The sequence below is a fragment of the Ursus arctos genome, unplaced genomic scaffold, assembly GCF_023065955.2.
Source record: "Ursus arctos isolate Adak ecotype North America unplaced genomic scaffold, UrsArc2.0 scaffold_19, whole genome shotgun sequence".
In the NCBI taxonomy this organism is placed as follows: Eukaryota; Metazoa; Chordata; class Mammalia; order Carnivora; family Ursidae; genus Ursus; species Ursus arctos.
In genome coordinates, this window is record NW_026622863.1 from 50384572 (window position 1) to 50408460 (window position 23889).

Here is a 23889-nt window from a genome sequence, read left to right on the forward strand (position 1 = left end):
CCATTGGCCGGTGCCCGGGGGAGGGGACTGCCGCGTCTCCTCATTGGTGAACAAGGTAGGGTTTGCCCTGCCCCGCCACCTTAGCGACCAATGAGAGCTTTGGGGGGGCGTGGCTGCTCCCTGCGCTAGCAGATTGGCCCTCAACTCTGTCAATCCTAATCTTGAGGCCCCAAAGTTAGCGGGGAGAGAAGAGGGTGGAATAGGGAGGAAAGCGATCGTGGGGTACGTGTGGTTGCTCAAAGAAGTCTTAAGAGTTTTGCAATCAGCCTCAGCAAGGAGGCCTGGGTAAAAGGAGGGGCCAAGAGGCGTTGGGAACACACCCCGGAGTTCCGGGAATCCCTTTACCAGCTCAGTCTCGGCGGAGGAGCAGAACCTAAAAAGTGACGCCACGCCCCCACAAGGAGAGTTTGCATATTTATGAGGAAACGTCGAGATCTTGGAGGACCTGGCCGTCTAGAGGGACCAGAACGCCTCAGTTCCTAGCGCGTTTCCGTTTCCGCTAGGATATTGGCGGTTGGTGAGCATCATGGCAACCGTGGTAAGTGCTGCGTGGGGAGAGCTGAGGAGTGAATCTGTACTCCCGAGTCTGAGCGGGAAGGATGCCGGGGGCCCGGACCCCTGGGTCTGAGGGAGGAGGGGTTGGGGACCAGGACTCCTGGGTCTGAGGGAGGAGGAGGCTGGGGGTGAAGATTCCTGGGTCTGAGAGAGGAGGGGTTGGGGGCCCCGGCACCTGCGTCTGAAGGAGGAGGAGGCTGGGGGCCAGGACTCCGGGTCTGAGGAGGAGGAAAGGGGCTGGTATCCTGGAATCCTGGATTCAAGTGGTATTCAAGTCAAGGTCTCGGTGGTCAGATCTGACCGCATGGTGTTATGGGAACTCCAACTTCCAGTCCTCTGGGCGCTGTCAGCAGTCAGTTCTGCAGTCTTTTGCCCTAAAATTTGATGAGGGTTGTAGTATCTTGGGCTTCAAGCCGTTCAGGAGCCTTGGGTTGTTGATGGTATGAATGGCACCTGAGTACCAGGAGGAAGCTCAGGTGGAGACCTGTCCTGTGTGCTTGAGAGTGTGAAGTTGCTTAGCCTTGAGCCACCAGAGTGTTGAGAACCTGGAGGGTGTCCGTGGGGAAGGGGACACGGCTAGGGGTCCAGAGGTTAGGGATCATGTCATGGGACTGTTTGGGCCATTTTCATATTTCAGCACCTCATACTCAGTGCGGATGATTAGTGGCTTATCACTTGAATGTTTGAATGAATGAATGAATGAATGAGCTCTGTAAGGAAGGGACTAGGTACACTGGCCCTGGCATTTGCTTGAGAAACATCTGAATGAAGAAGGGATGTGGCCTTAGCTTGGGGTTGAACTGGGCTTCTGGCTGCTTTGGTTCCCATAGTGACTCTGGTCAGGATGGAGGAGGGGTGGGGGTAATAGTTACTGGTGCGGAGGGAGGGGTGGAATTTGAGTTTGTGGCTGCTGCCGTGGCCAAGGGGGTGGATAAGGGAGCAGAAGAGAAAAGGTAACAGCCACACTCCTGAGACCTATTTCCTATGGACAGGGATGAAGTATTTGAAGTTTGACGGGATCGTGGGTGCCAAGTTTTAAAATGACCTCTGCTTCCATGGGGTCAATGGAGAGCACAGCATAGGAGAGGCTTCTGGTGAAAAGGAAGGCCTTGTAGGAGGCAGGTCTGTTTGTGTTGGGATTGCTCAGAGTTGGGATTTCTGGATCCATGCCCATTCATTGCTGCAAGGAGGGTCTGATAGGGTGTGTCGTGATGTGTGGGGGTATGTTCTGAGTCTTCTGATAATGTTTGGGGCCAGTGTCCACTGTTCTTGGTTCCAGCCTTCTATGAACAGAGGGTAAGTGGGAGGGAAGCTTGTGACCATGTGGTGGCCACAGTCTAAACTCCAGAGACAGGAGCCTTCCACTAGGTTGGATGCCTTCCTCTCCTCTCCTGGTGGAAGAAGAGAGACCTGTGGAGGGGGGAAGGGTTGGGAGAAGGTGGCCAAGGGACTGGGTCAGCAGGCTGGCTGCTTAGGTTTTCCTTTCCTTTACTAGAAATTGTGAGGGGCACCTGGTTCAGTCAGTGGAGAGTGGGTGACTCTTGATCTCGGGGACGTGAGTTCGAGCCCCTGTTGGGTGTAGAGATTCCTTAAAGAAATAAACTTTAAAAAGAAAGAAAGAAATTGCTAAATCCTCCAGTGTCAGAAAATAATACAGCCTAGGACCTACCACCCAGATTTTTTTTTTTAACAGCTTTATGGAGATGCGATTCACATACCATACGATTTACCCATTTAAAGTGTACAGTTCAGTGGCTTTTAGTATATTCACAATTGTGCAACTGTCACCTCAATCAATTTTAGGGCATCTTTATCCTCCCAAGAGGGAAGCCCCGTAGCTAGCTCTTGGCCGTTATCCCCCAATTCTCTCATACCCCCAGCCCTAGCCACCACCAGTGTACTTCCTGTCTCTACGAATTCGCTTATCCTGGACATTTCATATCAGTGAAATCACACCATAGGTGACCTCTTGTGCCTGGTTTCTTTCATTGCACATGATGTTTTCAAGGTTCATCCACGCTGTAGCATATGTTAGAACTTTCTTTTTATGGCTAAATAATATTCCAAGTGTGGACATGCCACCTTTTGTTTATCCATTCGTCCGTTGAGGGACATTTTGGGTTTTCCCGCCTTTTGGCTTTTGTGAATAATGCTGCTGTGAAAACTCATGTGCATCTTCTGGGGGTTTTCGGATTGTCCCAGGGGGTACTTACTGATCTGTCTCCCCTCTGTGAGAAGAAATGGTGGCTGGCTCCTCTTTTCAGAGAGCTGGGAACACCAGAGGACTCAGTTCCTGCTTGTTGACTCAGCTCAGCACTGCAGTACATCGTTCATCCAGACCCCAAGTGTTGAACCCCAGGTGAACAAGCAGGATGTGGGCTGTGCCCTTCACGGGCCTTCCGTCCCCTGGAGCCGAGAACACTGATCAGACAGTCTCCCTCCTAAATGTGAGATTACACAGGGAGATCCGGCTCGACCTCTCATTCTGTCTGGACATCCAGAGACCCTGGAACGGGTCAGGCTGGGGCAGAGGTCAGGGAGGGCCTCCCTTCCTGAGCGTTGCTTGATCTAATTCAGTGAGGGAGGTGGGGAGAGCAGGATGGACTCTGGGACAAGCGCATGCAAAGGCCCAGTGATAGAGATTCGGGCAGCAGGGCACAGGGGGCTTGGGCAGTCAGGTGTCTGTCCTTCCAGTCATGGAAGTGGGGAGGACTTCTTCCTTCACCAAATAATTCCTGGGCACCAAATAATGTGCTAGGCCCTGGTGACAGAGCTGTCAATGAGACAGACACGGACGGTCCTTGTCTTTCTGGGACTCAGTGTACTGGGGTCAACCAACCAGCATTAGTTGGTGACAAATGAGAAGTGTGGAAGGGACGGATGTTTGGGCTGTTGGCCTGCCTTGTGTAGGGAAAAGGAATGGAAAGGACTGTCTCCCAGGACATGGGCGGGAGGGACAGAGGAGGAGTTGGTGAAAACTGAGATGATCTGACTCTTCTCACGTGTCTTCCTCCACTTCCAGTCGGCCACAACAAAGGTCCCAGAGATCCGAGATGTGACGAGGATTGAGCGTATCGGTGAGTGAGCACGACCCAGACCCTGCCTGCCCCCGACAGAGCCAGCCTGCCCAGGAGCCCTGAGAGGGAGCCGGGCTGAGTGCCAGAGCGGGCTCAGATGGCACATGGGGGACCGTGCTGGGCTCCTAACCCCAGGCTGCACTTCTGTTGGCTTGGCTACCCTGGTCAGGCTCCTGGGTGTCCCAGCATTTTGCTTCTTGGAAATCATGAAAGTGGAAGTTTGCTGAGTCCCCGCTGGGGTTGGCTCAGAACTGACTGTCCCATGCCCTCAGCACACACTGTGGCATCAGCTCCCTGGGCGCAGGGACCAGGTCTGGCTCGTTTCTGGCTGTGTCCCTAGCAGGGGCCCCCAACAGAGTAGGTGCTTAACAGATAACCAGTTCGTGACCTGCCAAGTTCTCACGGCCATCCCGAGAGATGGGCATATCGACTGTCATCCCATATTTCAGCCGAGGAAACCAAGACTCAGAGCAGTCAAGCCGCTGGTCCCAGCTCCCACATGGAGTAGGCTGTAAATCCAGGAGCACGAAGCTGGGGTGTAGTGGGCCAGCAGGGTGCAGCCTCCCCAAAGAGCTTTACCTGCATGGGGGAGACTACTTGTTCGTGCGCGTTCCTTCACTCTGTGCCTACGAGTAAAGAGCTTGTGGCTAGGAACATGGGTTCCGGAGCCCCGCTGCTGGCGACCACTTCTTTGCAAGAGGCTAGTTGCTCTCTGCCTCAATGTCCTTATCTGCAAAATGGAGCAAAGGTAGTTCACTTCATCAGTTGATATAAGGTTCCCTAAGGTCAGGCATATAAAGCCGTTAACGGGCAGGGGCCAACACTGTCTCAGCTATCAGAGGGCCAGGCCCTGCTGGAGCTGAGGACCCCGTCGACACTAACTGCACCCAGTACCTGCCCTCAGGTGCTTACGATTTAGTGCTGGGGTCAGCAAATCTTTTCTTAAAGGGCCAGGCAGTAAATCTCTTGTCTGTGGAAAATACTCAGTTCTCCTGTTGTTGCGTGAAAGCAGCTACAGGCAGTATGTAAGGGAATGGGCATGGTGGTGTGCCAATAAAACTTTATTTACAAAAACAAGTTACTGGCCCCCAGGCTATAGTTTGCCCAGCCCCGGTCCAGTGTGAAACACTGAAATCCCGCGTCTTGACCTCTTGCTGGGCTGTGTGGTCTTGGGCAGGGGGCCTGACCTCTCTGGGCTCCCTTCTCGATTTCATGTTGATGAGGGCCCGAAGAGGATATTGAATCCCAGAAGCACTCTGGGGTGGTAATAGCTAGGACTCTTCTGTTTCTCGGGGTGACATGGAATGAAATAAGAATCTGTGGGGCCCCTGAGGCTATAAACGTAAAGTAATTGTGATCGTTAGCTGTCACGGTTAGATCCTGATCTGATGGTGTGGTTAACCGGGTCTCGATGATTCTGGTCGGCTATGCTGTATTCTAAGAGTAGCTCCAGTTTATTAAGCATGTATCCCGACCAGCCATCCTCCCAGTGAGGTAGAGACTCAGACCTCCCATTTGACCAAGGAGGAAACCAGGGCTGAGAGACGAAGCCCCTTTCCTCAGGTCACACATTATCCCAAGCTGGCTGGTAACTGTGTCTTCTGGTTCTTTCCCCCAACACAGGTGCACACTCTCACATCAGGGGGCTGGGCCTGGACGATGCCTTGGAGCCACGGCAGGTAGAGCTGAGGGCGGTGGGGTGGGAAGGCTGATCCATGGAGGCCTCAGGCACAGGGACCCCAGGGCCCCAGGGAGTGTTAGGGTCTCCCAGACCTTTGGCTACCTATCTATAAGATTGAGCCATGTGTAGAGTTTTATTAGCTTTAAAAAATTGGGGTGGAAAAAGTTTTTTTTAACTTTTTCCTGAAGTCCTAGCCAAGCCAAGAGCATGCCCTTTCATCTCCCCGGCCTGGAGGTGGTGGAAATGGGGTGGCAGCCCAGTAGGAAGTCACCTGGTGTGCTCTCGCCTCCCACCCTACAGGCTTCCCAGGGCATGGTGGGGCAGCTGGCAGCCCGGCGGGCAGCTGGCGTTGTGCTGGAGATGATCCGGGAAGGGAAGATCGCCGGGCGGGCGGTGCTCATCGCTGGCCAGCCAGGCACCGGGAAGACGGCCATCGCCATGGGTAAGAGGCCTCTCGGGGCAGGAGCTCTTCTGGTCTCTGCCAGACAATCCTTACTGTGTAAATCCAGGTTGGGTTCAGCCGCATTTAACAGACAGCCCAAAATGGCAGGGGCATAAGCACTCTGGTTCATTCTCTCACATAGAAGAAATCTGAACATAGACCACTTAGGGCTTGTTGAGGCGTTCTGTAAAGTATTCTGCCTTCCCACCTCAACATTCTCTGTACTAGCTTCCATGTCAGGGCACTTCGTGTTCCAAGAGGGTTGCCTAAGCTCCAGCCTTCCCACCCATAGTCCCAGGTAGAAGGAACGAGAAAAGAGATCTTGCAGTGAGGGTGTACCTCTCTCCCTTTAAAGGTTGCTCCCTTTAAGCAGCTGTGTTGGGACTCCCACACGCTTTTGCTTATATCTTATTGACTAGAACTTAATCATATAGTTACATTCTGCTGCAACATGGTGAGACATTAACACATATTAATGTGTTTTAACGTGGACCATTGCTTTCTTTCTTTTTTTTTTTTTAAGATTTTATTTATTTATTTGACAGAGATAGAGATAGCCAGCGAGAGAGGGAACACAAGCAGGTGGAGTGGGAGAGGAAGAAGCAGGCTCATATCAGGAGCCTGATGTGGAACTCGATCCCACAACGCCAGGATCACGCCCTGAGCCGAAGGCAGATGCTTAACCGCTGTGCCACTCAGGCGCCCGGACCATTGCTTTCTTAATAAAATGGGGTCCTGGGCCAGACACTGGGGGCACTTAGATGAGTAAGACCAAAGCCTTGACTTTAGGGACATCTCAACTACGTGCCTTCCTGAGGAGGGAGAGAGCTGGTTTGACTCGGAGGAGGTATTGCCTGGTGCCAGGCTGTGCCCACCTACCCAGACCACCTCTTCCACAGGCATGGCCCAGGCCCTGGGCCCTGACACCCCTTTCACAGCCATCGCCGGCAGTGAGATCTTCTCGCTGGAGATGAGCAAGACAGAGGCGCTGACACAGGCCTTCCGACGGTCTATCGGCGTTCGCATCAAGTAAGCGCAGGACCCAGTTCAGGGCTGGAGCCAACGCCCAGCGGCCTCAGCATGACCCCTGCCCTGTTGGACTTGTTCGGTGCCCAGGGGCTCATGGGAGTTAGCCATTCCCAAGGGCCCAGACATGGGGCTCTCTGCTCACACCCGTTCTCTGTCCAGGGAGGAGACCGAGATCATCGAAGGGGAGGTGGTGGAGATCCAGATTGACAGGCCGGCGACAGGGACGGTGAGTCTGCTGTGAGCCTAGGCCACCTCCGAATGTGGGGCAGCAGGTCCTCACTGAGGTCAGAATCCATGGAATGTTTGAGCTGCAGGTTGGAGCCCTCTGTGCACCTACAGTGGGATCAGTAGATTGCAAGTTTATCCACTTGTGAGCGACACCGTGAGCAGTTAAAACCAAGTGGTGTCATGACAGAGAAGGTCTGGAAGTTTCTCACTGTTAATTCCTTTTTTTTTTTTTTTTGGTGCAAAATGGTGGTTTTATTAAAGCACGGGGACAGGACCTGTGGGCAGAAAGAGCGGCAGCGCTCTCTCACAGCTAATTCTTAATGGCTGGGCTTAAGAACCTGTTCTGGGAGATTTTATGAAGCTTAGCACTAAAAGGCATTTCCTATGCAGCTTACACGGTTGTTGTGATTCGCTCCCTTTTTTTTTTTTAAGCTAAGAATTATAACATTCTTATTGTAAAATAAAACAGATGTAAAGCACGTAAAATAATCGTGTGGTTAGTAAGTTATTATAAAGCAAATCCCCTTAGAACCACCATCAAGATAAAAAAGTAGAGCTTTGCCGGCTCCCGACCCCTGGCGGCCATGTATCTGCTTCCTGTCTCCGTGGAGTTGCTGGTTCTGGGCGGTTCTTATACACCGGGTCCTGCAGCACGTGACCCGCCGAGGCTGGCTTCTCTCACCTGGCACCGTGTTCTCCAGGCTGTGCTTTCTCCGTCTCGCATTCTCTTTTACACGTGAAGTTGTAGTTGCTGGTAACATGCCAAGTAATGGAAAGCTTAAATGTGCTTCAAGCCCATTGGCCTCATGCCCAGTCACCTTCTGTTCCTGTGTCTTGTCACATGGACCCTGTCCCCTTCTTTCACTTGCTTGTCATTCTCAGTGGAAATGGGTTTCAGATGCATAATTACATCGACAATTTAAAAAAAAATGTATTTGTTTATTTGGGAGAGAGAACAAGCAGGGGGAGCGGCAGAGGGAGAGGGAGAAGCAGACGCCCAGCTGAGCAGGGAGCCCGCCGCCGGCCTTGATCCCAGGACCCTGAGATCATGACCCGAGCTGAAGGCAGATGCCCAACCAACTGAGCCACCCACGCGCCCCTCGACTTGCACTTTTAACCCTTGTCCACAGTCTCCTAAATCAGTCCCATCCATCGGCAATTATATTTTGAATTTTAAAAATATGGTAGGAGAATATTTAAACATAGAGAAAGCCATTCCCAAGATAGTTCTTTTATTTTTTTCTTTTAAAGTAAACTCTACCCCCAACGTGGGGCTCGAACTCACAACCCTAAGATCAAGACCTGAGCTGAGATCAAGAGTCAGACACTTAACTGACTGAGCCACCCACGAGCCCCACAAGGTAGTTCTTTCTTTAAGCTTGGTTTTTATGACAGAAGAATTCCATGGATGTATCCTCCCTTTAAAAATGTGAAACCTGGGGCACCTGGCTGGCTCAGTCGATAGAGCGTGTGACTCTTGATCTCCAGGGTCATGAGTTTGAGCCCCACGGTGGGCATAGAGATTACTTACATAAATAAATTAATAAATAAATCTTTAAAAAATAACAAAAGATAAAAATGTAAAACCCAAACCATCTTTCCCTCCCTCCCAAATCTCGACCCTTTCTTCCTGCCACCTGTCCCTACAGAAGGGACAACTCACTGGAAACGAGAGAGGTGAATGTGCTGAAAGAGCCTGGAAGATGTTGACTGTGCTTAACCCCTGTGGGAGGGAGTGTGGCGTTTTTGTTTTCTTAGCTGTGTTTAGCCTTTGCTCTGTTTTCTGGGTTTGTGAAGGATAAAAAACACCAGTTACTTGGCTATCGAGTAAGGAGTGTTAGCGTGTGACCCCCATGTCACGGGCCCTCTGGGCCGTGTTGCTGTTCTTAAGACTTTATCTTTTAGGCAGGTGGTGGCCTGTTTGCTCGCTGGGTTTTTAGTAATCGGTTTATGCAGGAGAAATTGACAAACCATGAACTGCACACGTTGAAAGTTTACAGGATGTTAAGGTTCGACACACGTGTGTGCCCGTGAGGCCATCGCCACGGTCCTGACAGTGAACATGTCTGTCAGCCCCTGAAGCATCCCTGTGTCCTGCCCATTTCAGCCGTACTGGGGGGACATCGGGCCTGCTCTGAGCTCCTTGCCTGGCATGTCACCCTTCTCAGGGCTCCAAGGTAGGCAAGCTGACCCTCAAGACCACGGAGATGGAGACCATCTACGACCTGGGCACCAAGATGATTGAGTCCCTGACCAAGGACAAGGTCCAGGCTGGGTAAGTGGCAGGGGGCCACACTGAGTGGCCAAGGTGGGGGATCTTGGGCTCTTTCCTGTCCTCACTCCCGCCCTCCTACCCCCCCCCCCCACCTGCAGGGATGTGATCACCATTGACAAGGCCACGGGCAAGATCTCCAAGCTGGGCCGCTCCTTCACACGCGCTCGCGACTATGACGCCATGGGCTCCCAGGTGGGCCAGGGCTCTGGGGGTCCCCTCGTTCCGGGCACCGGCATGTTTGCATCTCTTCCATCACCCCCATGGCCCAGAGGGTCTGGATCCTCCAGTCACCCCAGCTCCATGTCCCTGGCACTTTTTCCCTATACGGTCTAGGACAGCCAGGGCCCTTCAGCTTGGCCATTTGCTCCTGGTTTCTGAGGTCCTCCGGGAACCCCTAGTCCTTCAGTGCTCTTGAATCTCCTAGTGGTGACTACCTCTTGGACCTGGGGTTTCTGGATTCTCAGCTCCATCCCAAGGAGTCCAGAGTCCGATCTCCCCCTACACAGCCCCTTTGAGCCCTCTTTCATGCTCTTCTCCGCCCTTGTCTCTCCCTCCCCTCCCCTGCCCCACCCCATAGACCAAGTTCGTGCAGTGTCCAGACGGAGAACTCCAGAAACGCAAGGAGGTGGTCCACACCGTGTCCCTGCATGAGATTGACGTCATCAACTCCCGCACCCAGGGCTTCCTGGCTCTCTTCTCAGGTGAGGCCCCTCGGATTGGCCCTGCTCCGTACAACCCCCGACACAATCCCCTGATTCATCCCTCCCACTCTGTTGCCATTTGTCCCTCTCTCGGGGGTCTAGCGGGGGCTTGCATGTCCTGCCCTCTCTTCTTCCTGGTTTCTCTGTCTCTGGTCTTCCTCCTCTCTGGGACATTTGGGACTCCCACCCCTTCTGTCCCTTTGCCACTCCAGTCTTGGTCTCTCTTCCCTGTCCCTGGTGTCCCATCTTTCTCTATCTTCCTCCACCCTCCGGCCCTGGGTCCCTGTTTCCTGTCTGACACTCCCTGCGCCACCCCTGCCTCCCTCAGGCGACACAGGGGAGATCAAGTCAGAAGTCCGAGAGCAGATCAATGCCAAGGTGGCTGAGTGGCGTGAGGAGGGCAAAGCAGAGATCATCCCCGGGGTGAGTACTGGGTTCGGCCAGGGCAGGCGGCTTGTGGTGGTGGGAAATGGGAAGAGACAGGCTCGGGTCGTGGGTTTGACACATGCCCCAATGGCTCCCAGGTGCTGTTTATCGACGAGGTCCACATGCTAGACATCGAAAGCTTCTCCTTCCTCAATCGGGCCCTGGAGAGTGACATGGCGCCAGTCCTCATCATGGCCACCAACCGCGGCATCACCCGGTGAGCCAGCTGGTGGCCCCCTCAAAGGCCTCTGGGGAAAATGGGGTGCTCCAGGCGGTGGGTGTAGGCCCAGGGTAAGCAGGGCATGTTTGTTGAGCTCCCTGTTAGGAAGGGTATGGGCTTAGCTGTTGCAACAAGGCTACCCACAAGTACCGGGGCCCAGACGAAAGGATGTGCTTCTCCTTCTCCTAGTCGGGGGCTCAGGGAGGGTAGGCGGGCAGCTCTGCCCCACAAGGAAGCTGAGGGACCATGTTCTTTCTGTCTTTGTTCCTATAGCCCTTGAGGCTGCAGTTCCCAAACTGCGTGCCGAGGCCTCCCAGTGTGCCACAGAACACACACAGTGCTGTGGGATGGTTTGTTTCTGAGGGATGCACGGAGATGTGTGTTGGACACTGCGTAAATCACTGTGCTTACGTCACTTAGCCCTAACCACTTTACAGACCAGAACTTAATATTACTTTTGGCCTAAGAATACCAGGGAAAAATTCCCGAGCCGTGAAGTGCTCAGGTTCTGGTAAAGCTTGGGAACCTCTGCCCTAGGGTGTTGCCAGCACCCCTCGCTCTGTTGTCCCAGCTGGCCGCCTTCTCTGCCGCATCTGTATTTTGGTGAACAGGGAGGAGGAAGTGGGGGGTACACAGCCCCCAGGAGGCTGGGGCCCGGAGGACCACCGTCACCCCTGCAGGGGGCAGGTGGGCAGATTGTCCCTGGCTTGTTTCCCCGGTGAACCGCCCAGACCCTTCAGAGGAGCTCGGGAGGTGGATATTGTCTCAGCCCCATGGTACAGACGAGGACAGCGAGGCCCAGTGACGTGCCTCAGGTTACAGGGAGAAGGTGTCAGGGCCAGAGTTGGCTCTCCGAACGAGGATGGGAAGAGCCCGGCTGAGCCCAGGGCGCCTCCCGGGTCCGGCCGCAAACCCAGGTCCCTCCTCGTTATCTGCACGGCCTGTGTTTGGGCGTCTGCGTACTGTCACTACCATTGATTTGTAACCCCCCGCCCCCCAAATCAGTACTGCCGACACTCTGGTGCTCCGGCCGCAGACATGTGCGGAGGGGCCTCGTGTTTGAGTCGCCCTATACGGCCACTCCAAACTGAGGTCCTACAAGGCGACACCCTGCCTGCCTTCTGGGTTCAGCTCACCTGCTGTAAATGAGTGTCCTTTTCCTGATCTGTTTAGTGCCGCGTTTTATGCTTTTTAGTGGTGATTTCGTGGCTAAAGAGGCCCCTCGCTGTCCCGTGTCCCTAAGCATAGGGCGGGGATGGACACGTCTTCTAGAGAAAGCGTGTGTGTGTTAGACGAGCTTCATTCGGGCCTGACATAGAGTGCTGCTAGCCGCAAGTTCGAGGGGAGTGGGTCAGTGACATATGTTCAATAGGATGTCTTTTTTTTTTTTTAAGATTTTATTTATTCGACAGAGATAGAGACAGCCAGCGAGAGAGGGAACACAGGCAGGGGGAGTGGGAGAGGAAGAAGCAGGCTCATAGCGGAGGAGCCTGATGTGGGGCTCGATCCCAGAACGCCGGGATCACGCCCTGAGCCGAAGGCAGACGCTTAACCGCTGTGCCACGCAGGCGCCCCGAATAGGCTGTCTTTAAACAGAAACACATAGAACCAGGTTACATGTCAGTCGGTTGACAAAAGTACTGTGAGCAAAGGCTCCCAAGAACCTACTCGAGAAGCGGTGACAGAACCTTCACTGCCGTGAATGTTGAGAATCCACTCCCATCTCCTGGGCCCTGGGCCGGGCCGGGTGCAGCAGGAAGTAGGACCGGCATAGTCGCTTCTCTTTGGAGCTCTGTGTCACGCAGAGGAGGGGGACCTTGATTCTTAATCCCAGATGTAGATACCCAGCTAAAGCCAGCCCAGCTCTGGGGGGGGTGGCTGCGTGCTCGGTGGTGACAGCAGCCCTGAGCTAAAGGTTAAGTGGTATTTGCCCGGTGAGTGGGCCGTGGTGGAGGGGGGCGGTGGGGGATTCCAAGGAGAGGGAGTGGAGAGCCGCGTTCTGGGAGCATCACCCTGACAGCCCTCCCTTCCCCCCCTCCTCCCCAGCATCCGGGGTACCAGCTACCAGAGCCCGCATGGCATCCCCATCGACCTCCTGGACCGCCTGCTCATCGTCTCCACCTCTCCCTACAGTGAGAAGGACACAAAGCAGATTCTCCGCATTCGGTATGGGCAGAGCTGCCTGGCGTTCTGGGGCAGGACGCGGCTGCGGGCCTGAGAGGAAGGGCTGGCCCCCACCGTGTTTGGCAGGTGGGGGCAGCGAGGTCTGAGGGGGAGGGTCGCTGGACCTGCAAGAGGTAGGGCTGGGCATCCAAGCAATGGCCTCCGATCGGGGGTCGGAGAAAGAGCCCTGGCTGGGGAGGGTCTAGGGGCCCAGGCTGCAGGCCCAGCCTGTACCTCAGTGGCCCTTCTTGCTCAGCGTTCCATGGCTCTGAGGACATAGACTCCACACATCCCCCAGGATGTCCAGCAGCGCCCAGGGGAAGGGCCGGCCAGGGGCAGGGGGTTCGTTGCAGTCACAGCCTGGCTGACCGCCCCCCCCCCGCCGCCCACAGGTGTGAGGAGGAGGACGTAGAAATGAGTGAGGACGCCTACACAGTGCTGACGCGCATCGGGCTGGAGACGTCCCTGCGCTACGCCATCCAGCTCATCACGGCTGCCAGCCTGGTGTGCCGGAAACGCAAGGTCAGCCAGCCCTGTAAGCCCCCGGGGCCGGCCCGAGCGAGCGAGCGAGTGCCTCGCTCACCACTCCAAGGGCTTGGAGTACGTTGTTGGATTTAGTCCCAGAACAGGGTTTTCAAAGGCCGGCAGCTTGGGTCTGGGGAGTTTATACCTGTATCTCCTGGCCTGACACGTAGCGGGTGCTTTGGAGATGTCCGTCAGCTCTGAGTTAATGCCGTCAAGGTCATCTTCCTGATGAAGAAACCCAGGACTGGAGGGGTTGGGCCCTCAGCCGGGAGGTGGCCAAGGCGGGATTCGAACCCAGGCAGTCCGGCCCCGGAGTCCCCAGCCTGACCCACCTGCCGGAGAGGGGCCCCACTGAGGTCTGGCCATCCCCTGTCAGGGCACGGAAGTGCAGGTAGATGACATCAAACGGGTCTACTCGCTCTTCCTGGACGAGTCGCGCTCCACGCAGTACATGAAGGAGTACCAGGATGCCTTTCTCTTCAACGAGCTCAGTGAGTGTCCCCTGCTGCGCCTGTCCCCAGGGTCACCCACCCCAGAGGGCAGGCGGGTGTCTGATCTGGAGATCTCAGGCCCTGCCCTCTGGGCCACACTGACCACCTGGCCTTCCTTCTCCCCACAGAAGGCGAAACCATGGACACCTCGTGAGCCGATGTCACCCTCTCCCTCTCCCCCCCGCCCCACCTGTTTTCTACTAGAGTTCTGACACTGTAACTTTGTATAAAATGGTTCTGAAGCTGGACCCATTCTCTCTCTCTTTTTTTTTTTTAGAGAGAGTTCATGTGGTGGGGGAGGGGGCACAGAGGAAGAGGGAGAGAGAGAATCTGCAGCAGGCTCCAGGACACCCAGCATGGAGTCCACTATGGGGCACATTCCCACGACCCTGAGATCATGACCTGAGCCGAAATCAAGAGTCAGACACTTAACCGAATGAGCCACCCAGGTGCCCCTGAAACTGGACCCATCGTGAGTGTGTGAGTGTGTGTGTGTGTGTGTGTGTGTACGCGTACATGCACCCTGAGCCTGACAAAAGACAACCTGAGTGCAGTTCGAGAAGCCTTTATTAAGAAGGGAGGAAAGAAGCATCTGCTGGCTCCAGGAGTTGGGGTGTGGGGGGGATCCTTAGAGGAACAGGAGGCCCGGGAGCGGGGGGCGGTCACAGGCCAAGGGTTGGGCTCTGGGACCCCCACAGTCGGAGTTGCTGAGGCGGCAGGGCCCACAGCGACAGCTTAGGGCCACGGGGAAGGAGACCATGGGGTCCACGCCAGGCGGGCATCCAGGGAGCCGGATGGAGGCAAAGCGCAGCTCGTGGTAGGTGCACACCGGCTGGGGCACGGGCGGCAGGGCGGCTGGCAGCACTCGCACCTGTGGGCCAGGAGTGGGGGGTGGGGGGGCATGGCTATCCTCCTTTGGTCAGGCCCTCCCCTGAGCTCCCCCCACCCCTCACAGGTCGCAGACTCAGGTGTCCAGCAGACCCCCTGTGCTCCCCCTCCCTCCCACGTGCCCAGCTCTGACTCCCAGTTCCCCAGCCCCTGCCCAGGGGGCAGGCCACCCTTCCATCCCCGCTGCCGCTTCCCGTCTGATGTGGGCCCGGCCCTGAGTACCCCCCCTGGTGCTGAGGTGGCAGCACCCGTCCCCCAGCCAGCAGGGCTGGCCCTCGACCGCCCCCCGCAGCTCACCATGCTGGGGCAGTAGCCGGCGCAGATGGTGGTGGTGAAGGTGATACAGACCGGACAGGCTTCGTTCTCGGCAGCCAGGGTGGCGTTGATGGGCCGGCATAGTGGGCGTAGTGGCCCCCTGGATGTCCATGCCCCACCCACGTTCAGCAGCAGCCACAGCAGCAGGCCCTGGGACAAGGCCGGTGTCTCTGGGCCAAGCCAGACCTCTCTACCCTGAGCCCTTACCCTCCCATCCCCCACACAGACACATTCAGGGACACAGCTCCCCTGCCTGGCCTCTTCCATTCGGGACCCATCTGTCCCACTTCGATCCCCTGTCCCAGGACTCAGGAACCCCAGATACTCCCAACACTGCAGATTCCCACCCTCAGGCCCTGCTCCACCTGCTTCCCTCCTGGCAGGAAGCCTGCTGGCCGTCCACACTCTTCTAGAAGGAAGCCTCCTCCATCAGGTCACAGGACTCTCCCTCTTTGTGCCAGCTGTGGCCTGGACAGAGTTGCAAAGTGCCTAGGGGCCCTACAGTCTTACCTGGAGCGTCTCCATGCTCAGTGCCTTCCCTATGATGTTTACCTGGTCTTATACTTGCAGGCTGTGGGGGCGGCAAGGCCACTGGGGGTGACGGCACGATGGGGTAACCTGGACACTAATCTTTCTGGGGGCGAGAAGCAGAAAAGGTCACGGAGGTGTGCAGGAGTGGCTCCGTGGAGTGCCCCTTACCCCCCACTCCCTGAGTGGCTCCCACACAAGAAGCAGGAGACGCCCAAGGTGAAGCTGACTTCACTGACTCAATCCTCAGGTACTAGCGAAGTCGTGTTCCTGGTCATCGGGAATGGGCCACAGGGAGCCCTTGGCCTTGCCCCTGGCTGTATAGCCTCGCCTCTGCGCATCATGCTGGGAGCCAGGGGAAGGCTGAAGGTCGCCCCTTCCAAGGACCCTCGAATGATCAGCTGAGACCTCAGCCCCTCTCCACCTGCCGTAGGCTGAAAGCCATTCCCGTGCCACTAACTTCTTCGGAGGGGCGTGGCTTCAATATTGGATTCTGTGCCCAGAGGCCGGGTTCCACCTGCAGGCAGTCGTGCCTTCGTTCCACAAGGGATTCAGCGGGGGCCCCATCTCCCCACACTCAGGCCCCCAGAGACGACCCAGCAATGGGCATAGTTTAGGCTATTTAACTCTGTCGTTGACTAAGAAGCTCCGCCTCCTCGGTCGCAGAGGGCGTGACTCGCCCTCGAGCCCACAGCCCCAAATTACCTTTTCCCGGCTCAGCTCCCACCTCCCTCTCCCAACCAGTCAACCCTAAGGTCAAGTGTGGGATTCGCCCAGCCCACGGCCCAGTGGGCGGGTCCTGGCCTCTGTCTCCCTCCCACGTGGCGGGCGGGGTTCCCGGCTTTAGCCCCGCCCAGTGTGCTCCCAGTCACCGCTTTCTCGTCTCGGTCCGCGCCCGGGGGGCGTGTCCAGGGCGGGGCTGGCGCTGCCGGCTCAGATGAGGGCTGGCATCATGCTGCCGTAGCTGGAGTTCTCAGTGCTGTAGGCGTGCGGCACGCTGTAGATCCCCGACACGGGCTTCCAGTGGGGGCCGCCCCAGGGCAGCTCCAGCGGGCAGAAACGGTCGAGCCGGAGGAGCGGGTGCAGCGGGGGTCTGTAGGACTCCTGAGTCAGAGACAACGCTCCGTGGTGTGGCACGGCTATCGTCACTGGGTGGACGTGGGGCACGCGGATCCCTGGCGGCCGAGAGGGGCCCGGACACGGTGGCCTCTGTGGGTCATGGCCCCAGGCCTGAGGCGTCTTCTCAAAGCTCCAGTAGGTCAGCGAGTCCTTGCGGGGATATCCAGACAACTCCTTCCTGTTGGTGAGGGAGGCAGGAGAGGGAAGGCACAGTTGGTTCCGAGAGACAAGGCTGAGGTTCAGACCTCGCGTTCTGAGGAGCCTGTAGACGTGAACTCCTGCGTTTCGAGGCAAGGGTACATTTGCATGATTCGGGGACCCCTCAGGAAGGATGGGGGCTGCAGACTCCTAGCCTGGATTCCTGGTCCTCGAGGTCCGTAAGGGTCTGGAATCCGGAATTTTCTAATCCTTGGGAAGGAGTATCTGGGAACCAAAGTAGGTCCCGCCCCAGAGCCTTAGGGCCCCGCCCCTGGTCCCGAACCCCTTCTTGGGCAAGCGGCAGGTTTCATATTTCTGGGAGTTGACACTAAGGAAACAGGTAGGGGCTGGGGTCTGAACTTCTGGTTCTTGAGCGTGCAGGAGCTAAAGGCTGAGGCTACTGAGTCGGACACGAGGTAGCCGACACCCGGGTTCGGCGTCCCACCAGCCTATGCTGGGGGCGGTGCCGAGCGAGGACCCAGGCTCACTTCGGGTAGGCCCGGAAGTCCTTGGCCGAGGTGGTCAGATAGAGCTGATGGCGGTCCAAGATGCCCTGGTCAGATACTGTGAAAGGCCGGCCGGCCAGCTCGGGGTTCTTGGTCCAGGGGATTAAAGCCTGAGGAGGACCCGGGGAGGAAGGACAAGCAAGAGGTTTCATACCGCATTCCAGGCCCTGGCTCCCAGACTCAGGATCCCTTTTCCTTCGACCCACCAGCCCTCACACCCGCCCCCAGAATCCGAATCCTTCCTGACCAATCGCAAGTCAGCGCACTTTAGCTTCGCTCCCCAAATCAGAACCCTAATTAGGGTTACTCCAAAATCCAAACACTTGCGGGTCATCGAACACAAAGCCTTCCCAGCTCCGCCCCCAGACTCCTGGCTTCCACCTCCCGCCGCTGGAATTCAAGCTGCACCTCGGGCAACCGTTTCTCTACGCTCCTCTACTCCGGGAAAGCCTAGCCCCGCCTCCCGACCTTGGCTTGGAAAGTTCAAGACCCGCCCCCACGTACCGTCCGCCGCGGAGCCCTGACCCTGGCCTCAGACACCCTCCCAGCCCCGCCCCGGGATTTACTAGTTGTGGCCCCAGCCTCAGCGCTGGGATTTCGGTCTCCAGCCCCCTCCTCCCCCAGACCCTACCTCAGAAGGTCCAAGCTCCACCCCCAGACTCCGTAACCTGATTCCGTCCCAGACCTTTTGGCCAAGACCCCAGGCTCAAAATTCTCCACCCCAGGGTCTCCTAGCCTGGTCCCCAGCTTCAGAGCCCCTCCGACCCCGCCCCAGGCGCTACAAGCTCTGTCCCACGGTGGCAGCGGGTCTTCTCCGCTACCTGGGAAGGGCCTCCGCGAAGGTGCTCGGCAAGCTCCAGGGGCTGGGGCCAGACGTAGAAGGTAGGGCGCTGCTGATCCAAGCCGGGCCAGCCGGTGTACTGCGCCCTCGTCTCACTGCACTGCTGCTTTGTGATCAGCGGGAGGCGCCAGCCGCGGTGTCTGAGCTGCGGGAAGGCGACGCGGGGATCCGACGTGAGGGTGCACGGTACTCCAGAGCGATCCCCAGTCCTGTCCCCTGCGGACCTCTACGTTCCAGAACCTTACCTTTTCTTCTAAATCCTTGATCCCCACAGTCCGCGTGGGGTCCGAAGGCTCTGGGGCCCTGGTCTGTGCGTAGGGCCCCCCGTGGGTCTTAGGCACGTAAGCCGAGCCAGAGGTTGTCTCCCATCTGCTGATGACCTCGTCAAAATCCCAGATGTGCAAACCCTGCTTTGCGGCAGGGGGCAGGGGCTCCGCGACCGTGGACTGGGGAGAAGGACGTCAGCTGAAAGGATTCAAGTCCGGCCCGCGAGCCCTAATCTCTCCCAGTCGGTCCCCAACCCTTTCCTCCCTCCAGTTCCAGGCATCCAGGTTCCCTGGCCCCTCTTCTTTCAGACCCAGGACTCGGGGACCCTCCTCCTTCAGTCAGAGGGGAGTCCACGCCCCCAATCCCCTTTTCTTCTCAGCAGGTGTCTGGACCCCCAGGCCTCTCCTTCAGACACCGGAGTCTGGGCCCCCAGTCTCCTCCTGGCCAGGAACCTAGGGTCCTCTCACCTGCACATTGGGCGGGGGAAAGGGCACAGACGGGATAATGTGGTGGGCGACACCACTGCTGGTGAGATGCCAGTTGGGCCAGGATCCAGGTACCTCGGTCCCAGAGATTGGGGGCCATGGGGGACCATAGCGCAGAGCTAGGGTCCGACCCGCCATGGTCCCACCCCTGCGGGGTAGCCACGCAGGGGCAGGCTTGTTGTTGCCGTTGCCCTAGGTAACAGAACCCGCCCACCCTGAACTCAGCCAATGGAAGGCCTGCAGGTGTGTGGATGGTTGGATAGAGTGAGAAAGAGACGCAGGCACAGAGAGGGACAGGGACTTTGAGAGAAGGGCACAGAAACTCAGAGAAATGGGGGAGGGGAGTCCCAGAGAGAGAGAGAGAGAAGGGCAGGAAGGGGGAGGAAGGGGGAATAGAAGCTCAGAGGTGTAGGGAATTTTAGAGACACAGAGACCCCAGGTTGGGAGAGACAGAGACCCAGAGGGGGAGGACAGAGACCACCCACCGCATCAGGGAATCCATGAGCAACAGCCCCTTTTCCTACAGGGTCCCAACTCTCTCAGCCCCCTCCTCCCTCTGCCAGGCCTGCCTACCTCAAGGGTAACGATTTCCAGACTTCCCCAGGGCTCTCCCTCCCTCCCTGTGTGCGCTGAAAGAGTCAGTCCGGGGCTTGGGCTTCGTCTGTCCTGCCTGCCTTTGATTTGGTTGAAAACTTCCACCTGGATATGGGGGCGGGTGACGAGGGAGAGACCCACAGACACATACACAGGGAAATACTTAGCAAAAAGAGAGGGGAGGGGGTGTGGAAAGAGCTTTGATGAGAAAGAAACAAGGGCAAGAATGGGTGAGAGACAGTGAATGAGAAACAGAGATAGAGAGCTACTGACCCAGAGACAAGAGACGGAGAGGGGGGTGACAAAAAAGAGAGTGGGAACCACAGACCTAGAAACACAGAGATGTAGAAACAGAGGCAGCTACACCCGGACCAGCCTGGCCATCCCTACCCTTCCCAGGGGCCCAGTCTGTGTTGGTGGGGGATGCGGGATGTCTAGGATCTCAGTCCTTAGCCTAAAGCGGGTTCTAAAAGAATGTGTGTGTGTGTGTGAGTGTGTGTGTGTGTGTGTGTGCGCGCGCGCGCGCGCATGTGTTGGCAACAAGCTTAAGGTATGGACTGGTGACACATGAAGGGGTATCCTGAAGGTGTGGGATCTACTCCTGACATCCCTTGTCACTTCCTTGGTTTAAAGACCTTTTGGTCAAGGCCTTTGCCTTCTCAGCTCCCAGTAGCTCATCCCACTGAACCCCTCATTCAGGCCTCTAGGGCCACTTCTCCTTTTGGATTTTCCTGGCACACTCAAAGCCTAGCACTGTCCACATGACCCCTGATCCTAGCCAGGAGTCGGATCTGGTGGTCAGAACTTTATGCCATACTCAAGCTGGACAATTCTAGGTTCTATTCCTTTCGCAATATGGGGTAAAAGTTGGGACAGAAAAGGAGGTAGAAACCTGACTCCAACTCCCCAGCAGGGTTAAACTCTCAAGCCTCCTGACCTCTTATCATTCAACCTTGCTTGTGCTCCTACTGCGATGGGTAGCTCACTACCTCAAAACAGAACATTCTAAGCCAACACTCACCCCATGTGACCAAGTAAGATTTCCCATTCGAACCCCAGCTCCCAGCTAGTTGCTTATGTGTCCGTTTTGACCCCCCCCCCCACTTCTTGACATATCACTTCCTTGTCACTCCCTCCAGGGTGAGCAACATAACCTCTGAGATCAAGTGGTTAGCAACTTAGGAAGCCAAGTTTCCTCTGATGGTTAAATCCACCAGAGTTGATCTGACAAATTGTGTATTTGCGCTGATACACAGTAGACATTCAGAAAATATTGGATATTGTCATCATCATCATTACCCTCAAGTTCATCCAGAAGAACTCCTATTCATCCTTCAAAACCCCATTTGGTTTCACCACCCGTCTTGCATGGATTGAGCTCTCCAACTCAGAAAGCTCTGATATTGTGACCATTTCACAAGTTCCCAAACTGAGGCCTAGAGCAGCCAGGCCAACCTGGAGGTCCCTCAGCATCCAGCTGTCTTCTTCCTCTGTCTGCCCAGTTCCTGAGCATGGGCCTCAGGCCCGACCAGTCCGGCTGAGGAGCGTGCAGACACAGGCAGTGTCAATTCGAATCCATCGCCAGCCTACACGGCCCTGGGCATCAGCAGTCAATGCCCGCACATAGGACTGCTTGGCCTTACACTCAGACACCCAGTGCCTCCGGTCCACACCCCGGCAGCCTCCCCCACCCCCACCAGGGGCACTTTCCTCGGTGGCACTGTCAGCCTTGCAGCGGGTCTCAAAGAAGTACTGGCGGAGGGGGCTGCCTCCAGCCGCAGGAACCTCGCCCAGCACCTCCACCTCACGCCCGCGCAGGTCCACGGCTGTCCGGCGGTCTGTCACCCAGCCACTGACCGCATCACACACAGCCAGCTCTCCCCGGCGACTTGCTGGTGCTGTCTCGCTCACCCCTCGCCGACTGCGGTTGGCAGGGCTGCCTGCTGGCTCCCCAAAGGCCCCGGCCTCCAGCAGGAATAGCAGAGGGGGCCCAGCAGGGGCGCCCCTGGACAGGACTACTCGGGGGGACAGGAGGTCCCACTCAGGGGCTAGAAATGGGGGCAGTGGTAAGGGTGGGGGATGGGGCTCCATTGGGACACTGGGGAGGAGGAAAAGGAGGAGGATGGGGAGGGAGCAGGAGGGGCTGGGGAACATCTTGCTGAGCACCTGAAGATAGAGAGGGAAGCTGGGGTTAAAGATGAGGGTAAAAACTTAGTGGGGGAGGGGGGCAGAGGTTGGGAACTGCAGGGGGCCCTGAATGCCAGAACCATGGGGAGGCCCTTGTTCTAGAACCTTGGATAATGCCCAACTTCTAGATTAATCATAATTATTCTACTACTATTGCTAATAATAGCCAACAAATCAGCAAACGGAGAAATACAGGCTCAGAGAGGTGAGTGACTTATACCACATCACACAGAAGGCAAATGCCAGAAGCAGGTCTTGAGCCCCATCAGAGCAACTCCACCCTCTATCCTACCTCTACTGACAACCCTGAGGGACCCTAAGTCCGCAGGCTAGAGGAGGTTTGAGGTTCCAAAATTCTGAGCAAGGCCATGTTCTAGAACCCTAGCAAGTTCAGCTCAAAAGTGCCACTGAGAAGGCAAGACATTTCCTCTTCTGTGTGGCGCCTCAGTCTCCCTGTCCAAGAAATGAACCGGGGACACACCTGGGTGGCTCAGTAGGTTAAGTGTCTGCCTTCGGCTCAGGTCATGATCCCAGAGTCCTGGGATCAACTTGGGCTCCTTGCTCAGTGGGAAGCCTGCTTCTCCTTCTGCCTGCCACTCCCCCTGCTTGTGTGCGCTCTCTGACAAGTAAATAAATACAATCTTAAGAGAGAAAAAACAAAAAAAAAGAAATGAAGCAGGGCCTGGGAGATAGTGGTGAGGGCGTGGATCCTACAGTTTCTCTGCAATATTCTGGAAGTCTGTGGTTCTGGGGAAGTGGTGTGGAGAGAAGTGGGAAGCAGCAGGTGGTTACCAGACCTGTCAGCACCTCCTCCACCTCCAGGCTCCAGTGCTGGGGGCCCCCAGGCTCTGGGGGGCCCCTGTGGGGGACACAGGTGGTCCCCTCTTTCCTGACATCTCAGGAGAGGGAAGGGGCAGCCACCTAGGGGAAGAAGGGAACAGGCAGGTTGTGTGGGCAAGTGGGGGAGGGGACCTGAACACTCCCCTTCCCACTGTTCCTCTTTAAGTGTAGGGTACCCAAGAGTCAAGGCCGCGCCCCCTTCCCAGAGGCCCCTTCCCTGACCAGGTGATGGCTCCTGGCTGGGATGGGAAGCAGATGGGGGAGGTGAGGGGAGAGGCGGGGGTGGGGGGGGAGGGGGCGGGGGGATAGAGGAGGCTGGAAAAGATTACATCCTCCATGGCCCATTCATCTCCCAGACAGGGCGGGGGTGGCGCTGGTCTGGACACCCGGGTCCCTGAGGGCCCACACTCAAGAAGCCCTGGGCCCCTGAGGCTGCTTCCTGGAATGTTCTATCCTCACAGGACAGGCCGGGGCCCGTCCAAGACTTCTACCGCACATACCTGGAGTGGCTGCCTGCCTTGGCTCCGAGATGGGGAAATGGAAAGAAGGGTGTGAAGGGACCCAGCCACGCCGATCCAACCAGGACCAGAAGGCAGCTACCTCCTCCCTCAGACCAGAAGTCCCGGTTCCCGGCCGCCACCTCACTCAGACCCAAAAGTCCTGGTTCCCTGCCTCCTCCTCCTTCAGGAGTCCAGATCTCCAGCTCCCTCCCTCCCATGCTGGAGTCCGGAGTCCGGGCGCCCAGCACCCTCCTCCCGCAGACCGAGGAGTCCAGACCCCCAGCGCCCTCCTCCCTCAGACCTGGGAGCTCTGGAGTTCAGGACTCTCTTCCCCAGGTATCCAGAACTACGTACTCCCAGAGCCCTCCTCCCAAAGATCAAGGCTGAGGGTCTGGTCTCCTGAGACCCCGCTGGGGGTAACCGACTGCGTATCTGGAGCACTTCGCTCCTGCCTCAGTTTCCTCCGCCAAGCCCCGCCCCCCTGGCCCCGCCCCCGTCCCTCCCTACCCGGGGGCAGGGCGACCCGGACGCCGGAATCCCGGGGGAGGAGGCGCGGAGGCTCTTACCTGGGGCGCCCTCTTCGGCTCCGCGGCTGCCCCTGGCGCGGCGCGGCTCCTCCTCCCGCTCGCTGGCTGCAGGGACGCCCGCTCGCCCGCCGGCTCCTCGCCGCACACTCTCCGGAGGGCCCGGGCGGGGGCGGGGGCGGGGGCGGGGCGGCGCCCGACGGCGGAGGAGGGGCCGGGGGATCCCGCCTTCCACACGCGTGCCGAGACCTCGGAAGCCCGGCCTGGCTCGCTCAGCTGCTGGC

At 57.1% G+C, this 23889-nt stretch overlaps 4 protein-coding genes across 4 annotated transcripts; 1 reads left to right on the forward strand and 3 right to left on the reverse strand.

Annotated features, from left to right (window-relative positions):
• Positions 1-155: 155 nt before the first annotated feature.
• Positions 156-14061, forward strand: RUVBL2 (RuvB like AAA ATPase 2). Its single transcript, XM_026481866.4, has 15 exons — positions 156-538; positions 3578-3632; positions 5256-5311; positions 5614-5755; positions 6655-6784; positions 6944-7010; positions 9181-9287; positions 9386-9479; positions 9865-9988; positions 10317-10411; positions 10513-10631; positions 12681-12800; positions 13190-13319; positions 13699-13813; positions 13942-14061. Exons 1-15 carry the CDS (start codon positions 527-529, stop codon positions 13965-13967), a joined length of 1392 nt encoding a protein of 463 aa, XP_026337651.1. The 5' UTR covers positions 156-526; the 3' UTR covers positions 13968-14061.
• Positions 14062-14362: 301 nt separating this feature from the next.
• On the reverse strand, positions 14363-17434 carry LHB (luteinizing hormone subunit beta). Its single transcript, XM_026481867.3, has 2 exons — positions 14999-17434; positions 14363-14684 (listed from the first exon to the last, which is right to left on the reverse strand). The coding sequence occupies exons 1-2, from the start codon at positions 15281-15283 to the stop codon at positions 14442-14444; spliced, it is 528 nt and encodes a 175-aa protein (XP_026337652.1). The 5' UTR covers positions 15284-17434; the 3' UTR covers positions 14363-14441.
• Positions 16478-19098, reverse strand: SAXO3 (stabilizer of axonemal microtubules 3). Its single transcript, XM_044378079.2, has 5 exons — positions 18943-19098; positions 18454-18654; positions 18189-18353; positions 17350-17477; positions 16478-16841 (listed from the first exon to the last, which is right to left on the reverse strand). Exons 1-5 carry the CDS (start codon positions 19096-19098, stop codon positions 16478-16480), a joined length of 1014 nt encoding a protein of 337 aa, XP_044234014.2.
• A 1673-nt stretch (positions 19099-20771) lies between these two features.
• NTF4 (neurotrophin 4) lies at positions 20772-23764 on the reverse strand. Its single transcript, XM_026481710.4, has 3 exons — positions 23648-23764; positions 22539-22662; positions 20772-21720 (listed from the first exon to the last, which is right to left on the reverse strand). The coding sequence occupies exon 3, from the start codon at positions 21706-21708 to the stop codon at positions 21073-21075; it is 636 nt and encodes a 211-aa protein (XP_026337495.1). The 5' UTR covers positions 21709-21720; positions 22539-22662; positions 23648-23764; the 3' UTR covers positions 20772-21072.
• Between the last annotated feature and the right edge of the window lie 125 nt (positions 23765-23889).